This window comes from Sorex fumeus, unplaced genomic scaffold (genome assembly GCF_029834395.1).
Source record: "Sorex fumeus unplaced genomic scaffold, SorFum_2.1 ptg000122l, whole genome shotgun sequence".
Taxonomy (NCBI): Eukaryota; Metazoa; Chordata; class Mammalia; order Eulipotyphla; family Soricidae; genus Sorex; species Sorex fumeus.
In genome coordinates this window covers 54,278,535-54,297,570 of record NW_026606179.1, presented here as the reverse complement: position 1 = coordinate 54,297,570, position 19,036 = coordinate 54,278,535, and the positions used below count along the sequence as shown (strand labels likewise).

Here is a 19,036-nt window from a genome sequence, read left to right as displayed (position 1 = left end):
AGTTACTTAGATGACCGGGGACTTCCTTCGGGAAAACTGGTCTGCAGATTTTCAAGGTGTGGCATGGCCTGGCCCTGGGCACTGTGCTGGCGGAGAGGAGAGTCCAGCCTCCTTCCAGGCGGAGCTCAGGAAAGTGTCCTGGGTGGGCTAAGCTGAGGGCTGGGGCAAGGCTTGGCATGCAGGGGGCTCTGGTGAATATTAGATCAAAAGCAGCTTTCAGGACGCCTGGGAATTGAGCACCCCCACTGCTACCCCCGCAGGGCCGGAGGCTCAGGAACAGGGACCCGGGCTCAGAAGCTGCAGCAACAAAGTGACTGTGGTGCTTTCTCATCTCAGCCACACAGATGTGGCCCCAGGGTGGTCCTGCAGGGTCCTGGAGCTTGGCCTGAATAGCTTGGCCTGGGGCTGGAGAGACAGTATGGCAGGGAGGGCACTTGCCTTGCACACAGCTAACCTGGGTTCAATCCCCAGCATCCCACATGGTACCCTCAGCATCCCCAGGAGTAATTCTTCAGGTTACTAAGATTATGCAGAGCCAGGAGTGGCCCCTAAACAAACAAACAGTAAAGAGGTCAAGTTGGCTGGACAAACTATTGGGCCTGGAGCCACCGGGAGAGAGGACTTTAGCTGGGATGGAGAAGCAGAGAGAAGCCTTCTCTCTGCAGGGGCAAGTGGGGACGGGGTGTCAGGATGGAACACCCACTGGGCCTCTCCCTCTGGCTTTGTACCACCATGTTTTCTCACAGCCCCACCTGGGCCACACCACTCCAGCCACACAGAGTCACATCATGTTTTCTCACGGGGACCCTGGGACCCTCCTGCTCCCATCTGCCAAGGCTCCCCAGGGCTCACACAGCGGGTTCCTTCCCGTGCATCAGTCAGGAGGAGGAGGACAATGAACTTGAGCCGCTGTCCCCTTAGGTGGTCAGCGGCACACACAGGAAGTTCTGAGAAGGGTCTGGCACACGCGGGGGGTGGGGGGGCTGTCCCTGTGGCCCACCTTGGATTCCTGGAGCTCAGGGGTGGAGAACATGAAGGAGCAGTTGAAGGTAACCGGGGCCAGGCTGCTGTTCAGGATGGACACCACCTTCTTCACCTCCTGCCCGGGGTGGATGGCACCCAGCTTCACCACTCGGTTTGGGGGGTCTGAGACTGTGATCTGCGGGGTTGGAAAGAGAATGGGGAGAAGGTTGGTCCATGAGTCAAGGAGGGGACAAACCTGGTGAGGGGACAAACATCCGGCCACTGGCTGGATGTGCCCATCACGGGGACACCGTCTGCATGGGGGTGCTCAGGGTACGCACACATCCTGGACCTAGTGGACTGGGGGGCTTCCAGTGAAAGCAACCAAGGGGCAGGGGCTGGAGGTGGGTGTGATCAGGGTGGGCTTAGGTTATAGGCCACACTTGGGGCACCCCTTGCCCACGGCATGGAGCTGGGGAAGTCAGAGGAACTGAGTTGGGAGGGGTCGGGATCCATTCCCAGGTGAGTGGGAAGGAAGTCGGCAGGGGGACCCAGGCACTGTGTTTCTGGAGAGGAGTTGGAAGAGGCAAGAGGGCTGGCCTGGGGACAGGAGCAAGGGGGGTTGTGGGGCCCGAGGACAGCGTGGGCAGAAGGAGTGAAAATGCCATTAAGTTCCTTATAGACTGAACATGATTGCCACTCAATGCCTCTTTTGCAGGCCACAGCACCCAAAAGGAGGAAGAGAACAAAAGGGAATGCCCTGCCATAGAGGCAGGGGGAGATGGGGGGTGGGGGGGGTGGGAGGGATACTGGGATCAGAGGTGGTGGGGAATGGGCACTGGTGGAGGGACGGGTACTCGATCATTGTATAACTGAAACCCAAGCATAAAAATCTGTAAGTCTACAACTGTACCTCATGGTGTTTCACTAATAAAAAAAATAAATTAAAAAAATGCCATTAAGTTCTTATCTGAAGCAATGGTGGGAAAGGAGGTTGGGAAGGGTGAGAGTGGGACACCTCCCTGAATGTCACCTCTTAGGCTCAGTTTGGGGGACCCTCAACATCTCCCCATCAGCTTGGTTCGGGGGACCCTGATGCCTCACCTTCAGTTCGGTTCCACTCCCTCTGATCTCCACGAGCTGCTGGGAGAGCCCGTTGATCTCAAAGGGGAGGGTCTCCCGGTAAGCGATGCTCTCGCGTGGGTAGAAGGTGATGGGGATCTCTAGTGACTTGCCTGGCTTGATCACGTCCCTGTGGAAGTTCACCTCAAGGTAGCTGGTGTTGGTATACAAGCAGTCGATGCTGGGGGAAAACCAAGAGAAGGTTTCTACGCTCTGAAAGGCAGACTGGCGGAAAGACGGACAGACAGACAGACAGTCAGGGGCTCTGTGAGCTGGGCCCGAGAAGCCTCCTGCTCTGCTGGACTTGGACCTCAGAATTTAAGTGCAGGAAGGGACCTTAGCTTCGTCCCCTCTGCTGGGCACTTCCTGGATCGGCCCTCAGCTCACTTTCCCGCATCTGACTTTTCTCTTGGGATAATGTGGCTTGGGGTTGGATCCACCGTCACGAGGAGGAAGGTTTCTCCAGGCAACTGGCTGGCAAAGCAGTGTGGAGGGTAGGGCGTGCTCTGGAGTTGGGATCTGGGCTCTGTCACTAACAGTCGGGTGACGTGTCAGTTACTGAACACACCCCCTTGGACCTCTGGCTTCAGGACCGCAAGACAAGAGTGGTGAGAACTGACATTTTAGGCTGTTGGGAGGAGAAAATGAGATGACATAGACAACAGTCACGAGGAGCCAGAGGACATATTCCATAGAGTTGTCGTTGTTATTATCAATATTAATGCTCAACTAGGAATTTCCAGAGATCAAGTATACCCTACTTGCTGTGGGCAAGAAGTCACCCCTCTCTCCAATACCTGCTGGATAGTAACTCCCTGGAGTTCTACTGGGAGGGACTCTTGTCTTCCGCTTCACACAGGACACAGGCAGAGATTTTTACCAATGTGCCGAGGTCTCAAAGGGAGGGAAGAACTAGGATCTGAACCCAGACCTGGGTTGTCTAATATGGTAATAATATGTCTAATAATTCACATAGGTGATAATTATTTAATCAAATCAAATCAAATCAAATCAAATGATTTCTTCAGTAGTACTAGCCATACCTTGGGTGCCCCAGAGCTCCCCCATCACTGTGTGCTGCCTTTTAGGGCCAGTGTAACTGAATAACATTCTAAACACAAAACAAAGTGCTGAGATTCCTTTATTTGGGGGAGAGTGGGGTCACTCCTGGGCTCCATGTGACGCTGTGACTGAACATGGGGCCCCTGCATGCAAAGCCTGCACTCCCGCTGTGAAGTCATCTCCCAGCCTCGATCTCCAGATGCTGACCTAGGGGGCAACAGTGCTCTGGAACAGCGTCCAAAGATTCTGTTGCATCAGCTGGAATAGAGCCCAGAATCCCTGACTGGAACATTCTATACAGGGATGTGCAGAGACTGCGCTTAGGTGCAGTATAGACCAATGGCCTCATTGCAAAAGTGCCAGCCCAAGAAATTCACTTTTGAACTCTCCAAACCTCAGTGTCCTCATAGGGTCATCTGGTGTGGGAAGGTGCTCAATGGTTAGCCTGTGGCCAGGTCTGCGTTAGCAATGGGGCAGGGGCTACTGGGGATTCCAGCCCACCTGCGCTTGGCTTCTCCACAGAATCTCTCTTTTCTGTGTTGGCAACACATCACCTGTGTGGGGTCTCCAGGACTCACACGTTACTGGAGAACCATCTGGCAGCTTGGGGGAAACCTGCTTACCTCATGGCGTTTTCATCCTTGTTGGAGATAATCAGGCTTTGTTTGTAGGGGGGCATGCCTGCCTGGTAGATGAAGCAGTTGCCAAAGTTGTAGCTGGTGAAGGAGAAATGCACGGCGGGGATCACAACAGAGCCTATGATGCTACACACAAATGTCGGCCCATGGCTGATCTGTGGGGGGGGGAACACGGGGTGGGGCTGCGTGAGTAAAAGAACAACAAAGGATGGACAGGGGCTGGAGCGATAGCACAGCGGGTAGGGCGTTTGCCTTGCATGTGACCGATTGGGGTTCGATTCCCAGCATCCCATATGGTCCCCCAAGCACTGCCAGGAGTAATTCCTGAGTGAAGAGCCAGGAGTAAGCCCTGTGCATCGCTGGGTGTGACCCAAAAAGAAAACAACAACAACAACAAAGGATGGACAAAGAGACACAGTCTCCAGGCGCAAGGAAATAGACTTAGCCAAGGAACTGAAGGCATCATAGAGCCAGAGGGGGTTATGTAACTGACACAAACTGGAAGAAGAAATGTGAATATTGGATGGTCTTGTTCAGTGGGAACTGAGGGAACAAGGGAAGCCGAGCAAGGGAGCAGACTGAACCAACAAGACTCAAACCCTTGGACTAAGCTGCAGAACGAGATACAGACAGGGAGAGAGACACACGGCTCCGCCTTCGTGTTCGTGGCTGCTTTCCTTTGCTCCGAGTCTCCGTCAAGTCCGTCCAACAGCTGAGCTTTATTGGGGCTGGTTCCCATTGGCTGTCTGTGCTAACACAGTCTCGTTTCTTTCCTCATGTCTTATGGTTTTCATTTTTTCATTTTTTGACGTTATTTTTCTATTTTAAGCTTTTGGACCCCATCTGGTGGTAGTCAGGGCTTATTCTTGGCTCTGTCCTTGGGGAACCATATGGGGTGGCCACGTTGCAAAGCAAGCACCCTACCTGCTGGAATACAGCTTCAGCTCCACCTCATGGTTTTTAAAATGGAAACTGGGAGATTAAAATAATACAATATAGCCATGCCAGCAGTGGGTCCCCTGACCCTGCCTGGCTTGGTGTCACTCTACGTTTTCTGGCAGAGACACTGCTGACAGATACTGCAGGTCCCATGTCCCAGAGCCAGCCTCGTTCCCATTCTCATGAATAAATGCTCCCAGAGCTATTGGGAGTTGTGGGTTAATTGCAGAAGTTCTTAAAGAGAGAAAGAGAGAGAGAGAGAGAGAGAGAGAGAGAGAGAGAGAGAGAGAGAATTTGTACTAGTTTCCCTTAGTATTCTTGGGGTAGAAGAGCAGGTTTATCAAGATCTTTCTCTATCATTCTGGCTAACATCTTGATTTCTTGGTTTTTCATTCAGTAATTTATCTTAGAAAATGTATGTATTTTCTCTGTCTTCCCTTCACTCCTTCCAGTTCATCTCTTTTATTAAAAAAATGATTATAAGATATTCTAGCCCATGCATTGTTCATGCATTTGAACCGAGACTTACCACCAGGCCTCTCAACCATGGATGAGGCCTTAATTAATTAATTAATTAATTGTATTTTTGGGTCTCATCCAGCGATGCTCAGGGATTACTCCTGGCTCTTTACTCAGGAATTACTCCTGGCGGTGCTGGGGGACCATATGGGATGCCGGGGATTGAACATGGGTCGGCCGCATACAAGGCAAACAGCCTACCAGTTATGCTATTGCTCTGGCCCAAGGCCTTATTTTATTTTTATTTTTTATTTGGTGGTGTCGGCAAAGCCTGGCAAGCTAACTGTGACATATTCGATATGCCAAAAACAGTAAAAAGTCTCACAGTGGAGACGTATCTGGTGCCTGTTCGAGCAAATTGAAGAACAACGGGAGGATAGTGCTACAGTGCTTATTTGGTGGTGTTGGGGCCACACTCAGTGGTGCTTGGGGCTATTCCAGCTGAGTGAAGGAGGACAGAGTAGGGGTTGGCTGAGTGCAAGGCAAACGACCTTAACTCCTGCAACTGTTCCTCTGACCCCACAGACGAGGCCTCCACACTAGTGGCCACAGACCTCCCTCAGCGCCAGCATTTTTTGGAGGATATGGCACGGGAGAGAAGACGAGGCACATACATGATGAGGTGTTCCCGGCGGATGCTCTCTGCAGTGACCTGCGCTACCTGCCAGACAAAGTTCTCACCTTGAGTCTGAGTTCCAGGTTCTTGAGGACACACTTCTTCTGTGGCCTGAAGAACAGGGTTGCAGTCATGCTCTGGCCTGCATCCACGCTGCCGTCTACCGGGGCAAACTCCAAGTACTGCAGCAGAGTTTTAGGGCCACTCAGCTCTGCCTGGTAGCTGAAGCTGAACTTCCCCATGTTGAGGAAGCTGAATTCATACTGGACGGACTCATTCAGCTCCACCTGAGGTATCAAGGACAGGGAGGTAAGGGGCATGAATGGGCGGAGGAACCAACAATGGCAAACCAAGGTTTCCTCCTTGGGGCTCAGGACCTGTAACATGTTGGGGCAAAAATAGTTTTGGGGAGATAAGGATGGCCAACGATGCTGACCTGGTAGGTCGAAGTCCCCTTTAGCTTCATGTGGCTGGATATTCTAACTAGAGTTGCTAAGTATTTGGATCACCCAACCCCACCTGAAGAGCACGATGGTGTTTACTGCTCAGCTCTCCACCAGCAGGCAAACATCCTTCCTGGACCTTTAACTGCAAACGTTCCTCCCCTTCCCCACAGTCTCTCCACACCCTGAAAATGAAAACCCAAACGTCCCAGCTCTGTGCGTTCAGAATGGAGCTGCAGGTGGCCTGTTTGTGCCTTGTTGTCCTCTCTGAGTCAGAGGCAAACAAATGTTTGCTCGTCTGGCCTGTCTGGGCTAGGCCAAGAGCGCGAGGCCGACCCTGGCAAGCTCTCACCTCATACAGGTTGACCGTGTTGGTCTGGGCGGGAGTCAGGACGTTGCTGGTGCCAGATTTGTCCTTGAATTTGACCTCTGCATTCATGGCATAGCCCTCGGCCTTCACATTCAAGGTCAGAGGGTTGACTTTCTTCTTCACGTTGCAGATCAGATTAAAGTTCACTTCTCCTTCCAGCTTTGGTGTGAAGAAAATATCAATGGGGATCCTGGTTGGGGGGGGGGGGGAAGAGAGTGGAGGGGCAGCAGATGCCGACCTGGTATGGGGGGCAGATACGCCCTGGGAAGGCCCCGAAATGCCCAATGACGACACCTTTTCTAGACCTCCTGGGCCAGCCCAGCCCCTCAAGGAGGGACCGATGCAGCAGGCTTCAGGGAAGGAGTGCCAAGAGAGGGAAGACTAAGGCAGGGCTGAGATTCTCAGCACTCCCCAGTTCACTAGGTAAGTGAATGCAAGGGAGGAAGGAGGGACAGCTATGGAACTGTAATTATTTAAGCTGGAGAGTGGGAATAAGCTTTGCGAATGGGGCACAGGGATTTTTGCCATGCTGTCCTTTTTATTTGATTAAAATTTGTTTATCTTGACACTTTAATTTAGGCAATGGGGTCAACAAAACTGATCTTGGTACAGTTTCATATATAAAAATTCCAGCACCATGCCCACCACTAGGGTGCCCGCCCACCTCCACCATGGTCCCCATGACCACTTCTGCCCCTGCCCTCCTTCTTTTTTCTCTACCTGGACTTTGGGGGAATCCAGCCTTCCATGGGGGACACGATCAGGCAGTTGCTGTGTCCCTCCGAGTACCGAGAGTTGTCCACGAAGGCAAAATAGAAGCCCTGGTCCTCCTGATTGATGATCCTCACCTTCTCCCTGGCTTCCCTGCCTGCGGGGGGATGCCGCTGGGGTCAGGCAGGGAGTCCCGAGAGCTTATTTATGGGTTCCTTCTGGTCAGCCCTGAGATTTTTCTGCTCAGCTCTGCACAGGTCTTGTTAGTACTGAACAGGAGTTCTTTGTGGGGGAAGGTCTGTTTCTAGGAACTTATTGTTAAGGAAACAATTGCTTCATGCCTACATGATGATTCCAGCTGCTGGCTTTGCTTTGCTCTGGAGTCTAGTGAGGTTTCTTGGTGCTTAAAGTCACTAGCAACAGTGGAATGAGAGGGATCTTGCTCTCTCTCTCTCTTTTCCTCGCCCTCTCCCCCGACCCCCCCCCCCCCCCCCGCCTTTCTCCACCAATGTTTGTACCCCAAGCCTGCTCGGATTGGGACGGGGGCCTCCCCCATCCAGATTCTCATCTTCCAGTATGTAGGCGTTACACCCACCAACTGCACCCGGCACCGTGTAATCCCATCAACGGCCAAGACCCAGAGACTATAAAACCCTTCTCCCGGAAGAGAACAGCGCAGTCTCCTGCCTCCGCGCCTGGCTATCCTCACCAGGGCCCCTTGGAGGAGGGTGGGTTGAGTTTCCCTCCCCACCCCGGACAGAGCCCCAGCAGCTGAAGACCTCCAGTTCCAGCCATAGCCATGCTTAAGATCACTCTCCACATGTTCGGATGAGCCTCACGCATGAAGGAACTGGCAAAGGAAGCCAGGTGTGCGGGACCCGGGGCATAGATCTCCAAGCCTGCTCGGATTGGGACTGGGGCCTCCTCCATTCAGATCCCCCATCTTCCAGTATATAGGCATTACACCCACCAACTGCCCATCGACGGCCAAGATCCAGAGACTATAAAACCCTGCTCCCGGAAGCGTGCGGCTGTGAATGCTAGAACCAGACAATAGACATCTTATTGTCTAGTTCTTACTCTGGAGAACCTGGCAGGCTACCAAAAGTATCTTGCCCACACAGCAGAGTCTGGCAAACTCCCCGTGGTATATTCAATATGCCAAAAACCAGTAACAATGATGGGTCTTATTCTCCTGACCCTGAAAGTGCCTTGAATGTGGCACTTTTTAAAATCTCGGGGCTAGGATGAAGGAGACATTACTGGGGCCTGCTCGAGGCAATCGACAAACAATAGGATGACAGTGGTACAGTTTGTATCTGTTATTTGATTTTGTAAAATTCTATTTGCTGAATTCTCTCAGTAGACAATAATAATGGAGATGGAGAAGGAGGTTTCCTTCCCAATCCCTGATTTGAACCGAACTGGCTTTAGAGGTTTGTTAAACAGGAGACCTGCGGGAAAGGGCAGCAGAGAACCCTGAGCCAAGGCATGGACCCAGAAGTAAACCCACATGGCACAGAGTCCGGGGACCCTGGAAGGAGGGGTGGACTGTACACTCAGGAATGAACCCGGCCAGCCCAGCCTGTGCAGAGACAGCCTCTGTAGTGAGAGGTGGACTGGGTACTCGGGAATGAACCCGGCTAGAGATGGCCTCTGTAGAGAGGGACCCAGACTCCCCTCCATGTGTGTGTATGGGGCAAGAAGACAGCGGGTGAGTGAGACTGGGAGGCAAGTGTCCTGCGGCTGGTGGGTTGCAGAAGAGATGCAAGGAAACGGGCCTTGGAAGTGTGTGGCTGGATGGACCAAGCCCTGCCCAATGCTGCCGCCCGCAGCCACCCACATGGTACCTACCGATGAGGAGGCTGCTGAAGTTGATGTGGGCCTTGCTCAAGTTGAGGAGCGGGTCGGAAGCTTTGCCGACCAGCAGGAACGGGACGGAGATGTTGTGTTCGGGGATTAAGAAGGTCCAGAAGGCTTCCGTGATGTCCAGATGGGTCGGTGTGAACTGGAAGATGATCTGTGGAGACAGATTGGAGTGGTGGGGTCAGAGCTTGTCGGCCTTTCCCCCAGGAACCCGGCAGCCTCTTCCATTTATTGGAGAATTTCTGGCACTTTTCACCATGGCTACCAGGTACCATCTACTGGGCGAGGCACTGGGCTGCTGCTGGTGACCAAGATGGCGGCAGCGTATGCCCGAGGGGCTCAGCTCTGGGCCATCTTTGATTATCTCCACCAACTCAAGAGCAGCTGTTGACGGGCAAGTGAGTGGGACAATCCAACAGAACCTTCTCCCCTCCGCATTCCCAGCCGACTACTATCAGTCTGTTTGCTTTGCCCAGGGCTGCCTTCTTGGGAGGGCATCTACCTCACCCCAGCCACTGCCCACGGTGACCATCTTTGGAAGGCATGGTAAGATGGACAGACTCATGAAAAAGGGGAAATTCTAGAATTTTCTGAAAATCCCTGACAGACAGGCAACTATGGGCTTGCCTGTCTGTGTGGGGCTGGATGTTTGAGCCCCCTTCCTTACTCGGTCCCCTGGGCCCACCACCTTCAAGTGGGTGACCTTTCTGCTTCCTAACCTCATTCCTGCCACTGGGCTTCTCTGCAGAACTTGGGGGGACATGTGGCCTGTGCATGTGCTCTGGCCAGCCTGCTCCTCTCCTGAGGCCGGGCCCTGGCGCATGCACTGGACTAAGCAGTAGGACATGATTATGCTTTTCTGATTTGCTTTTCTGGGCTTACCAAGGGAAAACCCCTCTGCATCCTTTTATTGGTCAGTCCCCTAGACAAAAACAACTCTCAACTTCATGTCACTGCCTGGGCGGCCCACTGTCCTTCCCTGCTCCAGTCATCTCAGTTTTCCTTAACTCCTTCTAGTCCCCTGACATACAGGCGGCCAGTTGAGAAGGACTGTTGGTGGCTACAGCTTCCAGCTCCTCTCCCTGACTCTGATTCTTCAGAGAGGGCAGGAATGGCTGACCCCAGTCCCCGGCTCCTCATCCACACACACCTCGGCCTTCTTCTCTGGGTAAACGATGCCCTTCTCAGTGAGGCAGGTGAAGACCGGAAGGTTCTGGAGACTCTCTGTCTCTTCCGAGACCCAGGAGAAGGAGTAGGTGCTACTGGTTGGGTTCAGGATGGTAAAGCTCCTGAACAAGGGGAAGGAGAGAGAGCCAAGCGGTGGGGGTGGGGAGAACCGGGGGAGACTCTTGTGGGACTCACCCTCCCCCTCTTGCAGGGTCCCCTTTCTGGGCCCCAAAACTGCACTAGGAACTTCCTGACTGTAAAAACCAAAGCTGATCTCACGTGGGTCCAACGGATGGCTGGAAGAGCAGTAACAGTAAGGTTCTATGTGCCTGCCAGGACTCTCAGAGGCTAAGGTGGAGGCCAGGGGCCTGTGTTTTGGTTTTGTTTGTTTTTGGATAACTCTCAGTGATGTTCAGGGCTTGCTCCTGGCTCTGCACCCTGGAATTACTCCCGGTGGGGCTCAGGAAACCAAATGTGGTGCTGGGGACTGAGCCCAGGTTGGGTACATGCAAGCAAAGCACCTTACCTGCTCTTTGTCTCTCTGGCCCAGGTGTTGTGTCACCCCCATAGCCCACCCAGACTCTGAATCAAAACTAGAGACAGAACCCCCTTCTTCATGGAGCCACCCCAGGAAGCCAAGTCTTGCTTCTCAGGTCTCTGAGTTCCTCCTCTTTGAGAGGACCCAAGTGGACACTCAACCAGGGCTGCCCTGTGCCACTCACTGCAGATTCTTCCCTCCGATGCCCAAGCTGGTGAACTCAATCACCCGCGTGGCAGGGTCTAGGGACCCACCACCGGGGCCGCGGAGGTCTGCATCGCGCCGGTGCCCGCTGATGTAGTCAGAGTCCTTCAGATCAAAATGGCAGTAGGGCATGCAGCTCCGCCCCCTCGCCGTCACAACGGGGCCTTGCTCCCCTGGAGACAGGTTGGAAATCCTGAGGGAGAAGGTTCTGCTCGTTGACTGTCCCATGGACACGCCTACCTGTGGCTGCTCTTGAGTTGGCTAGAGACAGTGGGAGATTGCCCAGAGCTGAGCCTCACAGGGCAGGGGCTGCCACTGTCTTGGTTGCCAGCAGCATCCCAGCCTTGCCCAGCACATGGTACCTGGTGGGTGTGGTGAACCCAGTGCCGGGCATGAGTGCTTGCACGGGCACTGCGTGGACAGGCAGTCCCCTAGTTCCTCCTCTGCTCATCAGAGGCAGGGAGATGTCCCAGCTGGAAAAGGAGCAGAGAGGAACCCTCTGGGTTTCTACCAGTGAGATATGAAGGGTGGTCCAGAAATCCCTGAACAAATGAAAGAGGGTGCTGGGCTCCTGGGAGAGAGTGCAGAGGATGTGAGTGGTCAGCCCACACTGGGGTAGGGGTCCCTGAACTGTGGTGGTGGGGATCCACGAGGCCCCGGTGCCCCCACAGACCTCAGCCACCCACAGCTGTGGTCCAGCAAACTCCTCTGGAAGGAGGGATGTCTTTGGAGGAGTCCCTTTCGGCGACTTTGGTCACAGGAAGAGATTGGACGGGCTTTTCCCTCACTGGATTGGGCCCTCCCTGTTCCTGGCCTACTGGGGACCATCCTCCTCCCCACTCTCCTGCCGCCTCTGGTCCACGTGGTTGCCGTGTGCCAGCACCATCCAAGACCCTCGCTGGAATACCCTCATCACTCTCTGAAATAACTCTACCAGGGGCCTGTTGGTGGCATTTCACGAGAATGGAAACCCAGTCTCAGAAGGAAAAACAGCAAGACATGAGGCAGTGCGCCCCAGTTCCCTGTGCTATGCCATGGAGGGTGCCGTGGGTGGGGAAGGATCTAGAGGGATGACGAAGAGTACAAGAGATGAGGCTCTCCCTGTAGCCACCCCGGTGGCCAGTCTCATCCTGGGAAGCACGGCTCCTTACTGGCAGTAGAGATTGCACTCAAAGTCTCCGACCTCCAGAGGAGAGAACTTCACGAAGAGCTTCTGCGTCTTGCCCACAGGCAACACGCCGGAGGAGGGCTCCACAGAGAAGGGGGGCACGGAAGTTTCTGGCCAGTGGTCCGTGGTGCTGTCCACGGTACTGGCCGTGTGCAGTGTGCCCTGGCTCAGCTGGAGCTTCTGAGTGGACTCTGCTGGTGGACAGAAGCAGAGAAGTGTCTTACAACGTGTCAGAGAGGGGGCGTCAGGGTGGAGGGGGCGCCCCCCTCTCTGGGCAGCCAGGCTTGACTGGCCATAAAGGAGCCGGGCCTGACCACCTCTGAGGACCCAGGCTGTGCTCAGGGGTGGCTCCTGGACCACCTCTACCAACGTATGAAAATACGCTTCCCGGCGGTGGGTGAGGTGTCAGTGCTACTGACCAGGTGGGTCCTGGGCCTCAGGATAACGGTCTGGAACACCATTCTGGGTGGGTGGGGGGGATCATCTTAAAGTTGGGTTTCACCATTGGGGGGCTTTAGGGTGTGGGTGCAGGCACGAGGGTGAACTTGCAAAGGGCTCTGCTGCCTGGAATGTCGCTGCCCAGTCTTGGGGCTCGGCAGGGCCTCAGAGGCAGCCTCTGCAGATCTGACTCATTTCTGCATTTCCTGGAGTGGGGGCAGGGGTTGTGTCTGGGGCTTTCACCAGGTCCTGGGAGGAGTGGCCTGTGGCCTGTGGCCTGTGACAGTCAGCTCCCATCTCTTGCAGCCTCCTGGGCTCTGTGTCCCCTGAGCCACTTGGGCCCTGGCGTGGAGCTGGCTCCTCCAGGAACTAAGTGGGGACTCCGCCCTGGTCTGAGGGAACCCTCTTTACCTTGGCCTTCGGGCGTTGCAAAGCTGACGACCCTCCCGGCCTCCTCACAGGTCCAGCTGAATTCCAGCTGAATAGTCCCAGAGTTGGTCAGTTCCATCCTGCCAAGAGAGGAGACGGCTCTGAGGTGTGTTGCAGGGGACACGGTCGCCCGGTGCCCCACATCCCCCATCAGTTTCTTCCTGAAACAGTCCTCTAAAAGGTAACCTCACTTGCTTTATTATTTTTTTTGGGGGGCACACCCGCACGTGCTGAGAGAACCGTGCAGTGCTGGGGACTGAAGCCAGGCCTCCGGCATGCAGAGCATGAGCTCTTGGCCCCTTCCGCCGTCTCTCTGATCCTAAAGGTGAGTTGCAGTTGATCTTATTCGAAACCACACACTTATGAATACATCCAAACACAGCACATACGTGCAGAGCCCTGCAAAGCCCAAGTGTCTGAATGTCTGACCCAGTCCTTGAGCCTACCACAGTAGCACAGCGAGCAGCCAGAGTGTCTCTCAGTGACTCTGAGAATTCCCACCAGCAGGAAGCAGTCACTTTCACAGGGGTCCCTACCTTGGGCAGGCACGTGTTCTCCAGATGCCCCCATCCAACAGCTTTCCCAGGTATCCCTGGGGCCGGAGACCCTCTGACCAAGGCTGAGATCCTTTCACAGGGCTGAGACACAGACTGAGCCATGAGGCGCTCTGGTCTTGCCCCGCTGGACAATTCACAGGAAGCGGAAAACTCTCAGAGGCACAGCAGACATTTGGCACAGCGGATGTTTCTAGAAAGAGTTCTTGGCTCCGGTCAGAGTGGGCAGGCCAAGGGCAGGGCTCTGTGCACTCTGTGGTGCCCACAGCAGGGACTCCCCCAACTCAGCCCCTCACTGCCAGGGAGGCGTGGAGACAGCGCCCCTGCAGGCCCGCACTCTGACTGTGCCACCGCGTGGAAATGGTGTGCGCCTGTCTAGCTGCCCTGGCCAGGGTGGCTGTGAGCAGCTCTCGTGCCCTGCCTGCTGACTTCTAGTTTTTTTTTTTTTTACTTTGACTAGCTTCACTTAATCACTTAATCACTTAACTTCCCGTTAGTCGTCGATTTGCTCGAGCGGGCGCCAGTAACGTCTCCATTTGTCCCTGTCGCGTGCTAGTGTAGCCCAATGGCATCTGTTCGCTCCGGGAACATGAATAGCCTCAAACCGATCGTTCAATGAACGATTGGTTTGACTAGCTTCATTGTTTCGATAAAAGTTGCACCATTATTATTTACCCCCCCCCCCCCCCCGAAATCAGCCATGCTGAAAAAGCATTGTGAAATGATTTGCTTTCTACAGCTGGGTTCAAGAATTAAATGTTGGTTTTGGATTTCTGCTATTTTACTTATTAACCCTGGAAGTATTTCTACTGAGAGTCGGATAATTAAGAGATTGGTTTCTGTGCTCTGGAGTCATGGCCATGCCGGAGAGCCGCTTGTGGGGGGCAACTGGTGACCTCGGTAGGGCGTGAAGGACGGGCCGGAACGCCCCCTGTCCCGTGAGGTTTCAGGCGCGCCCCCACCCCCGGCTCAGACCTGCTCTCCACAAGGCTCCCATGTGGCCGCCATCTTTCTTTCCAGAGAGGCTGCCTTTTAGTTTTTAATCAGACTCTGCAGCTTCCGGCCCAGCCACTGCACTGCATGATCCCCTTGGGCACTGCCAGGAGCGAGTCCTGAGTATCAGCCAGGAGAAGCCCCGAGCACACTCAATGTGCAGAAAATGCAAGATGAACTGAAAAGTCACTGGTGAATTTTTACGAAGCAGAAACATCAGTGGTTTGAATTTTCTTTTCTTTTCCTTTTTTTTTTTTTTTCCTTTTGGGTCACACCCGGCGATGCACAGGGGTTTCTCCTGGCTCAGCACTCAGGAATTACTCCTGGCAGTGTTCGGGGAACCATATGGGATGCTGGGAATCAAACCCAGGTCGGCCACGTGCAAGGCAAACACCCTACCTGCTGTGCTGTCACTCCAGCCACTTGAATTTTCTTTTCTTTTTCTTTTCTTTTCCTTTTTAGCCTTTTTTTTTTTTTCCCAAAGAGCTGTTCCAAATCTCGGCCCTCCATGTGTCTGTGTACATGTTGCTCTTTCTACCTCAAGGTCTTTATTTCCAACTTCCTCAGCAGACCAACCCTGAAGTCCCTCTGGTTCAGCTGTGCCCACCATGCCGGTAGCCTTCCCCTCGGGGGCCGGTTTCCCCTCATCCTGCAGACAAGTCCCCAGCGCCCACTGCAGGAGGGGCCTGGTGCAGGACGTGGTGCCCTTCCTTTCCTCAAGGATGACACTGATTTTGAATGAACTTCCTGGCTACTCTCCTGGGAACAGGAGCTGTTGGTGACATTTTAGGCGACGGGGTTTATGGTGAAAGTGACCCAATGGGATTGGTAATTGGTAGTGGTTAGGAAGGTAGATCCCCTGAAGGGAAGGTGTGGCTTTGGGGTTCCCTGACTGAGGAGGGACACATGTTACCTGCAGGGGTACTGGCAGCTGGACTAGGAGAAGCACTGGCGTCTGCTGGTCCCGGGGAGCCCTTCTCTACCAGAGTGCTGTTCCCTGAGCTGTCTCCCTGGCTGGGCGTGAGGGTGGGGGTGGCCATAAAGTGTGAATGGCTGCAAGGCCCGTCTCAGTGGATGCAGCTGAGCTATTGGCTAGTTCTCGGGCTTCTCCCTAGGAGAACTTTGCAAAGTCTGAGTGACACTCTGGCCCCAGATGGGGTGGGCTTATGTGGACAGAGACCGCGAGGAAATATTTGGCGAAGGAGCAGAGATGAGAATCATGAGAGTGTTCCCTTTCCGAATGGGGGCCCCTGGGGACTCACTCAAAGATGCGGGTCTGGTAAACCAGAGTTTCTTTGAAGTGCACGTCGTGCTTTGGGAAGGTGTACTGAGCATAGCTCACGTTGGCACTGATCTGGACGTACAGGTCTTGGTGGTTTTCCTCAATGACGCTGTGGGCAGGCTCAGGGTCTGTCTCCACCACCTGTAAGCAGGGCAGCACGTCCTCAGTCACACAGTCTCCTCCCAGGGGTCCTGGGGGGACACGGTGCAAATCAAACACCAACTTACAAGCTCCAGAACAAAAGGCCCAGGCAAACCGAAAATAGCTTGTCAGTGGGAAGGAAAGGAACCAAACAAGAAATTGCTGAGTTTTAGGACTGTGAAGGAAAGATTTGGGGTTGGACAGAAGTGAAAAAGAAAGTGACCAAGATATGAACAGACATGAGAGAAGCAGAAAAGCAAATCACAGAGAGGACCAAGAGAGCTAAAACTGTTTATTTGAGATTTTTTGTTTTGTTTTGTTTTTAAAGTTGTGAAGAGGCTGGAGTGATCCCACAGCATGGAAGGTGCTTGCCTTACAGGTTTCCTGGCACCCCATATGGTCCCCCTGAGCCCACCAGGCTCCCTGAATGTAGAGCCAGGGGTAAGCTCTGAGCACCAGCAGGTGTGGCCCCAAGCCAAACCAAACGAATAAAGTTGTGAATGTGGGCTGAGGGGTGGCTCAAAGGCAGGCAAGCAGGCTCTGTCTGCATATGGGAAACTCCAAGTTCCATCTCTGGGCCCACAACTGCTGGGAGGACCTCCTGAGCACTGCATTGAGAGTGGACTCCCAAATCAAGGCAATTTTATGAAAATATATAGGAAAATGTTGAAGAGCCAATTCACAGAAAAAATAATTTAATAAAATTGATTCAAGTACAAAAAAAGTCCAGTCTTAACCCTATTAAAGACACTGTCATTGTCACTGTCCTCCCGTTGTTCATCGATTTGCTTGAGCGGGCCCAGTAACATTGTGAGACTTGCTGTTACTGTATTTGGCAATATCAAATACGTCATGGGGAGCTTGCCAGGCTTTGCCGGGTGGGCTAGATACTCTTGGTAGCTTGCCGGGCTCTCCAAGAGGGACAGAGGAATTGAACTCGGGTCGGTAATTAAAAAAAAAACCCAAAACCTAAAGAAGATTTAAAAATAATACATAGAACAAATTAATATGACAGCCTTGCTGGTTCTTCCTGAAATGGCAGTGTTACATCCAATTCCAATCCAATTTCCATCAGGGATTTCATGGTATTTGATAAGTGGATTCCCAAACAATAGTCCCCTGCACCAGCCACCTCCCCATCCCAGGCAAAAGGGGGTTAAGATACTTCAAATCCAAGCATCTTCAAATCCGAATCTTCTAGTATGGAAGAGAGACTTCCCTTGGAGCTCTCAAGGCTAGTAATGTTTTTGTTCTGCTTTTTGGGTCCACCCAGCAATACTCAGGGGTTGCTCCTGGCTCTGTACTCAGAGATTATCTCTGGTGGTGCTCAGGGGACCATATGGGATGCCAGGGATTGTACCCGGGTCGGCCGCGTGCAAGGCAAATGCCCTACCCACTGTATTATTGTTCTAGCCCCGAGGCTAGTTATAAAGTTACAGAAATTGAGGCAGCGTGGAGTTTACTTTTGAGATCTACCTGAAGAATACTAAAACATTAAACACACACAGAGACACAGATACACACACAGACACAAAGCGTCACAAAACAATAAAAATTCCATCCACCACAATGGTTTTGTTTTTTTTTTTTTGCTTGGCTTTGAGACCAAAGACTGAGAGTAAATCTCAAGGCTTTACTCTTGTTCTATACTCAGGGCTTGGTGCTGGGGACTGAACCCGGGTCAGCTGTGCGCAAGGCATGTGTCTCACCTGTTGTGTTCTCTCTCCAGTCTCTTATCCCAATGTTCACTGCAGCAATATTTATAAAAGCAAATTATTAAATCAACTGAAGTTTGTACCACTGATGATTGGACAAAGACAATGTGTTACATTTCTATAATGCAAAGTTATTTAGCTACATAAAAGATGCAACTTTGCCATGACAAAATTCTCTGGAGGGAATTAGGTAAAGTGAGCCAAGTTCAGAAAGAAAAGACAAGTCTTGGATAACTCTGCCCATGTATGCAACATAAGGATATAAAATCAGCAAACAGACAAAATAAAATAGGAAGATGGATGGGCACTGGCGACAATGCTGAGGTTTACAAGGTGGTGGGGAGAGGGGGGCACAGTATTGAAACAAACAAATTCAAGTATTGAAAAGGACATTAAGGCAGTAGGAAACTGTCACAGTGACAGACAAATTGGCAATGGCACCGAGTACAAACAAGAAATACTTTAAGTGTGTAAAAAACTTAGATGACAAGGAGAACTATGGCAGACGTCTAGAAAACAGAAGGTGATATGAAGAGGAATTTGGCAAGATTTGCTGTTGTAGTGGGAACAGGAATTGACTCCTTGTCTTGCATCATATATAAAATCCAGTGAAACAGGGTTTTAGATATGAAAAGCAAAACTCTTAAGCATAAAAAAGCTTTCTTCCTTAGTAGGGAAGGGTTTTAAAATAAAATATAAAGGTAATCAATATAAAAAGTGAATAAATATAACAAAAATTAAGAACTTTTTTGGGCTCACACTTAAAGGTGTGAAAAAGTAAGTAAATTTGATGAAGATATCTTCAGAAAAAGAATAGCACCGTACTGTAGCACTGTCCTCCCGTTGTTCATTGATTTGCTCGAGTGGGCACCAGTAATGTGTCCATTGTGAGTCTTGTTGTTACTGTTTTTGGCATATCAATATGTCATGGGTAGCTTGCCAGGCTTTGATGTGTGAGCGAGATACTCTTGGTAGCTTGCCGGGCTCTCCTACAGGGGCAGAGAAATCGAACCCGGATTGGCCACGTGCAAGGCAAATGCCCTACCCACTACGCTATCACTCTGGCCCCAGAAAAAGAATAGAAATATAAAAGCTTATCAAAAATAAAACAATTCATACAAAGGACAAGAGCACAACTGAAAAATAAGCATAAGACAT

General features: G+C 52.3%; 1 protein-coding gene across 1 annotated transcript in view; it reads right to left on the bottom strand.

The window, feature by feature from the left end:
• Positions 1 to 19,036, bottom strand: part of HYDIN (HYDIN axonemal central pair apparatus protein) — a 281,658-nt gene that overhangs the window by 13,780 nt on the left and 248,842 nt on the right. The window contains exons 67-78 of the mRNA XM_056137053.1: positions 16,003 to 16,163; positions 13,176 to 13,273; positions 12,310 to 12,517; positions 11,139 to 11,351; positions 10,400 to 10,538; positions 9,238 to 9,403; positions 7,393 to 7,540; positions 6,655 to 6,862; positions 5,925 to 6,146; positions 3,771 to 3,940; positions 2,068 to 2,266; positions 1,001 to 1,159 (exon numbers count right to left, since the gene is read on the bottom strand). Of these exons, the coding sequence (XP_055993028.1) occupies positions 1,001 to 1,159; positions 2,068 to 2,266; positions 3,771 to 3,940; positions 5,925 to 6,146; positions 6,655 to 6,862; positions 7,393 to 7,540; positions 9,238 to 9,403; positions 10,400 to 10,538; positions 11,139 to 11,351; positions 12,310 to 12,517; positions 13,176 to 13,273; positions 16,003 to 16,163 (2,091 nt within the window). The remainder of the gene's footprint in view (positions 1 to 1,000; positions 1,160 to 2,067; positions 2,267 to 3,770; positions 3,941 to 5,924; positions 6,147 to 6,654; positions 6,863 to 7,392; positions 7,541 to 9,237; positions 9,404 to 10,399; positions 10,539 to 11,138; positions 11,352 to 12,309; positions 12,518 to 13,175; positions 13,274 to 16,002; positions 16,164 to 19,036) is intronic.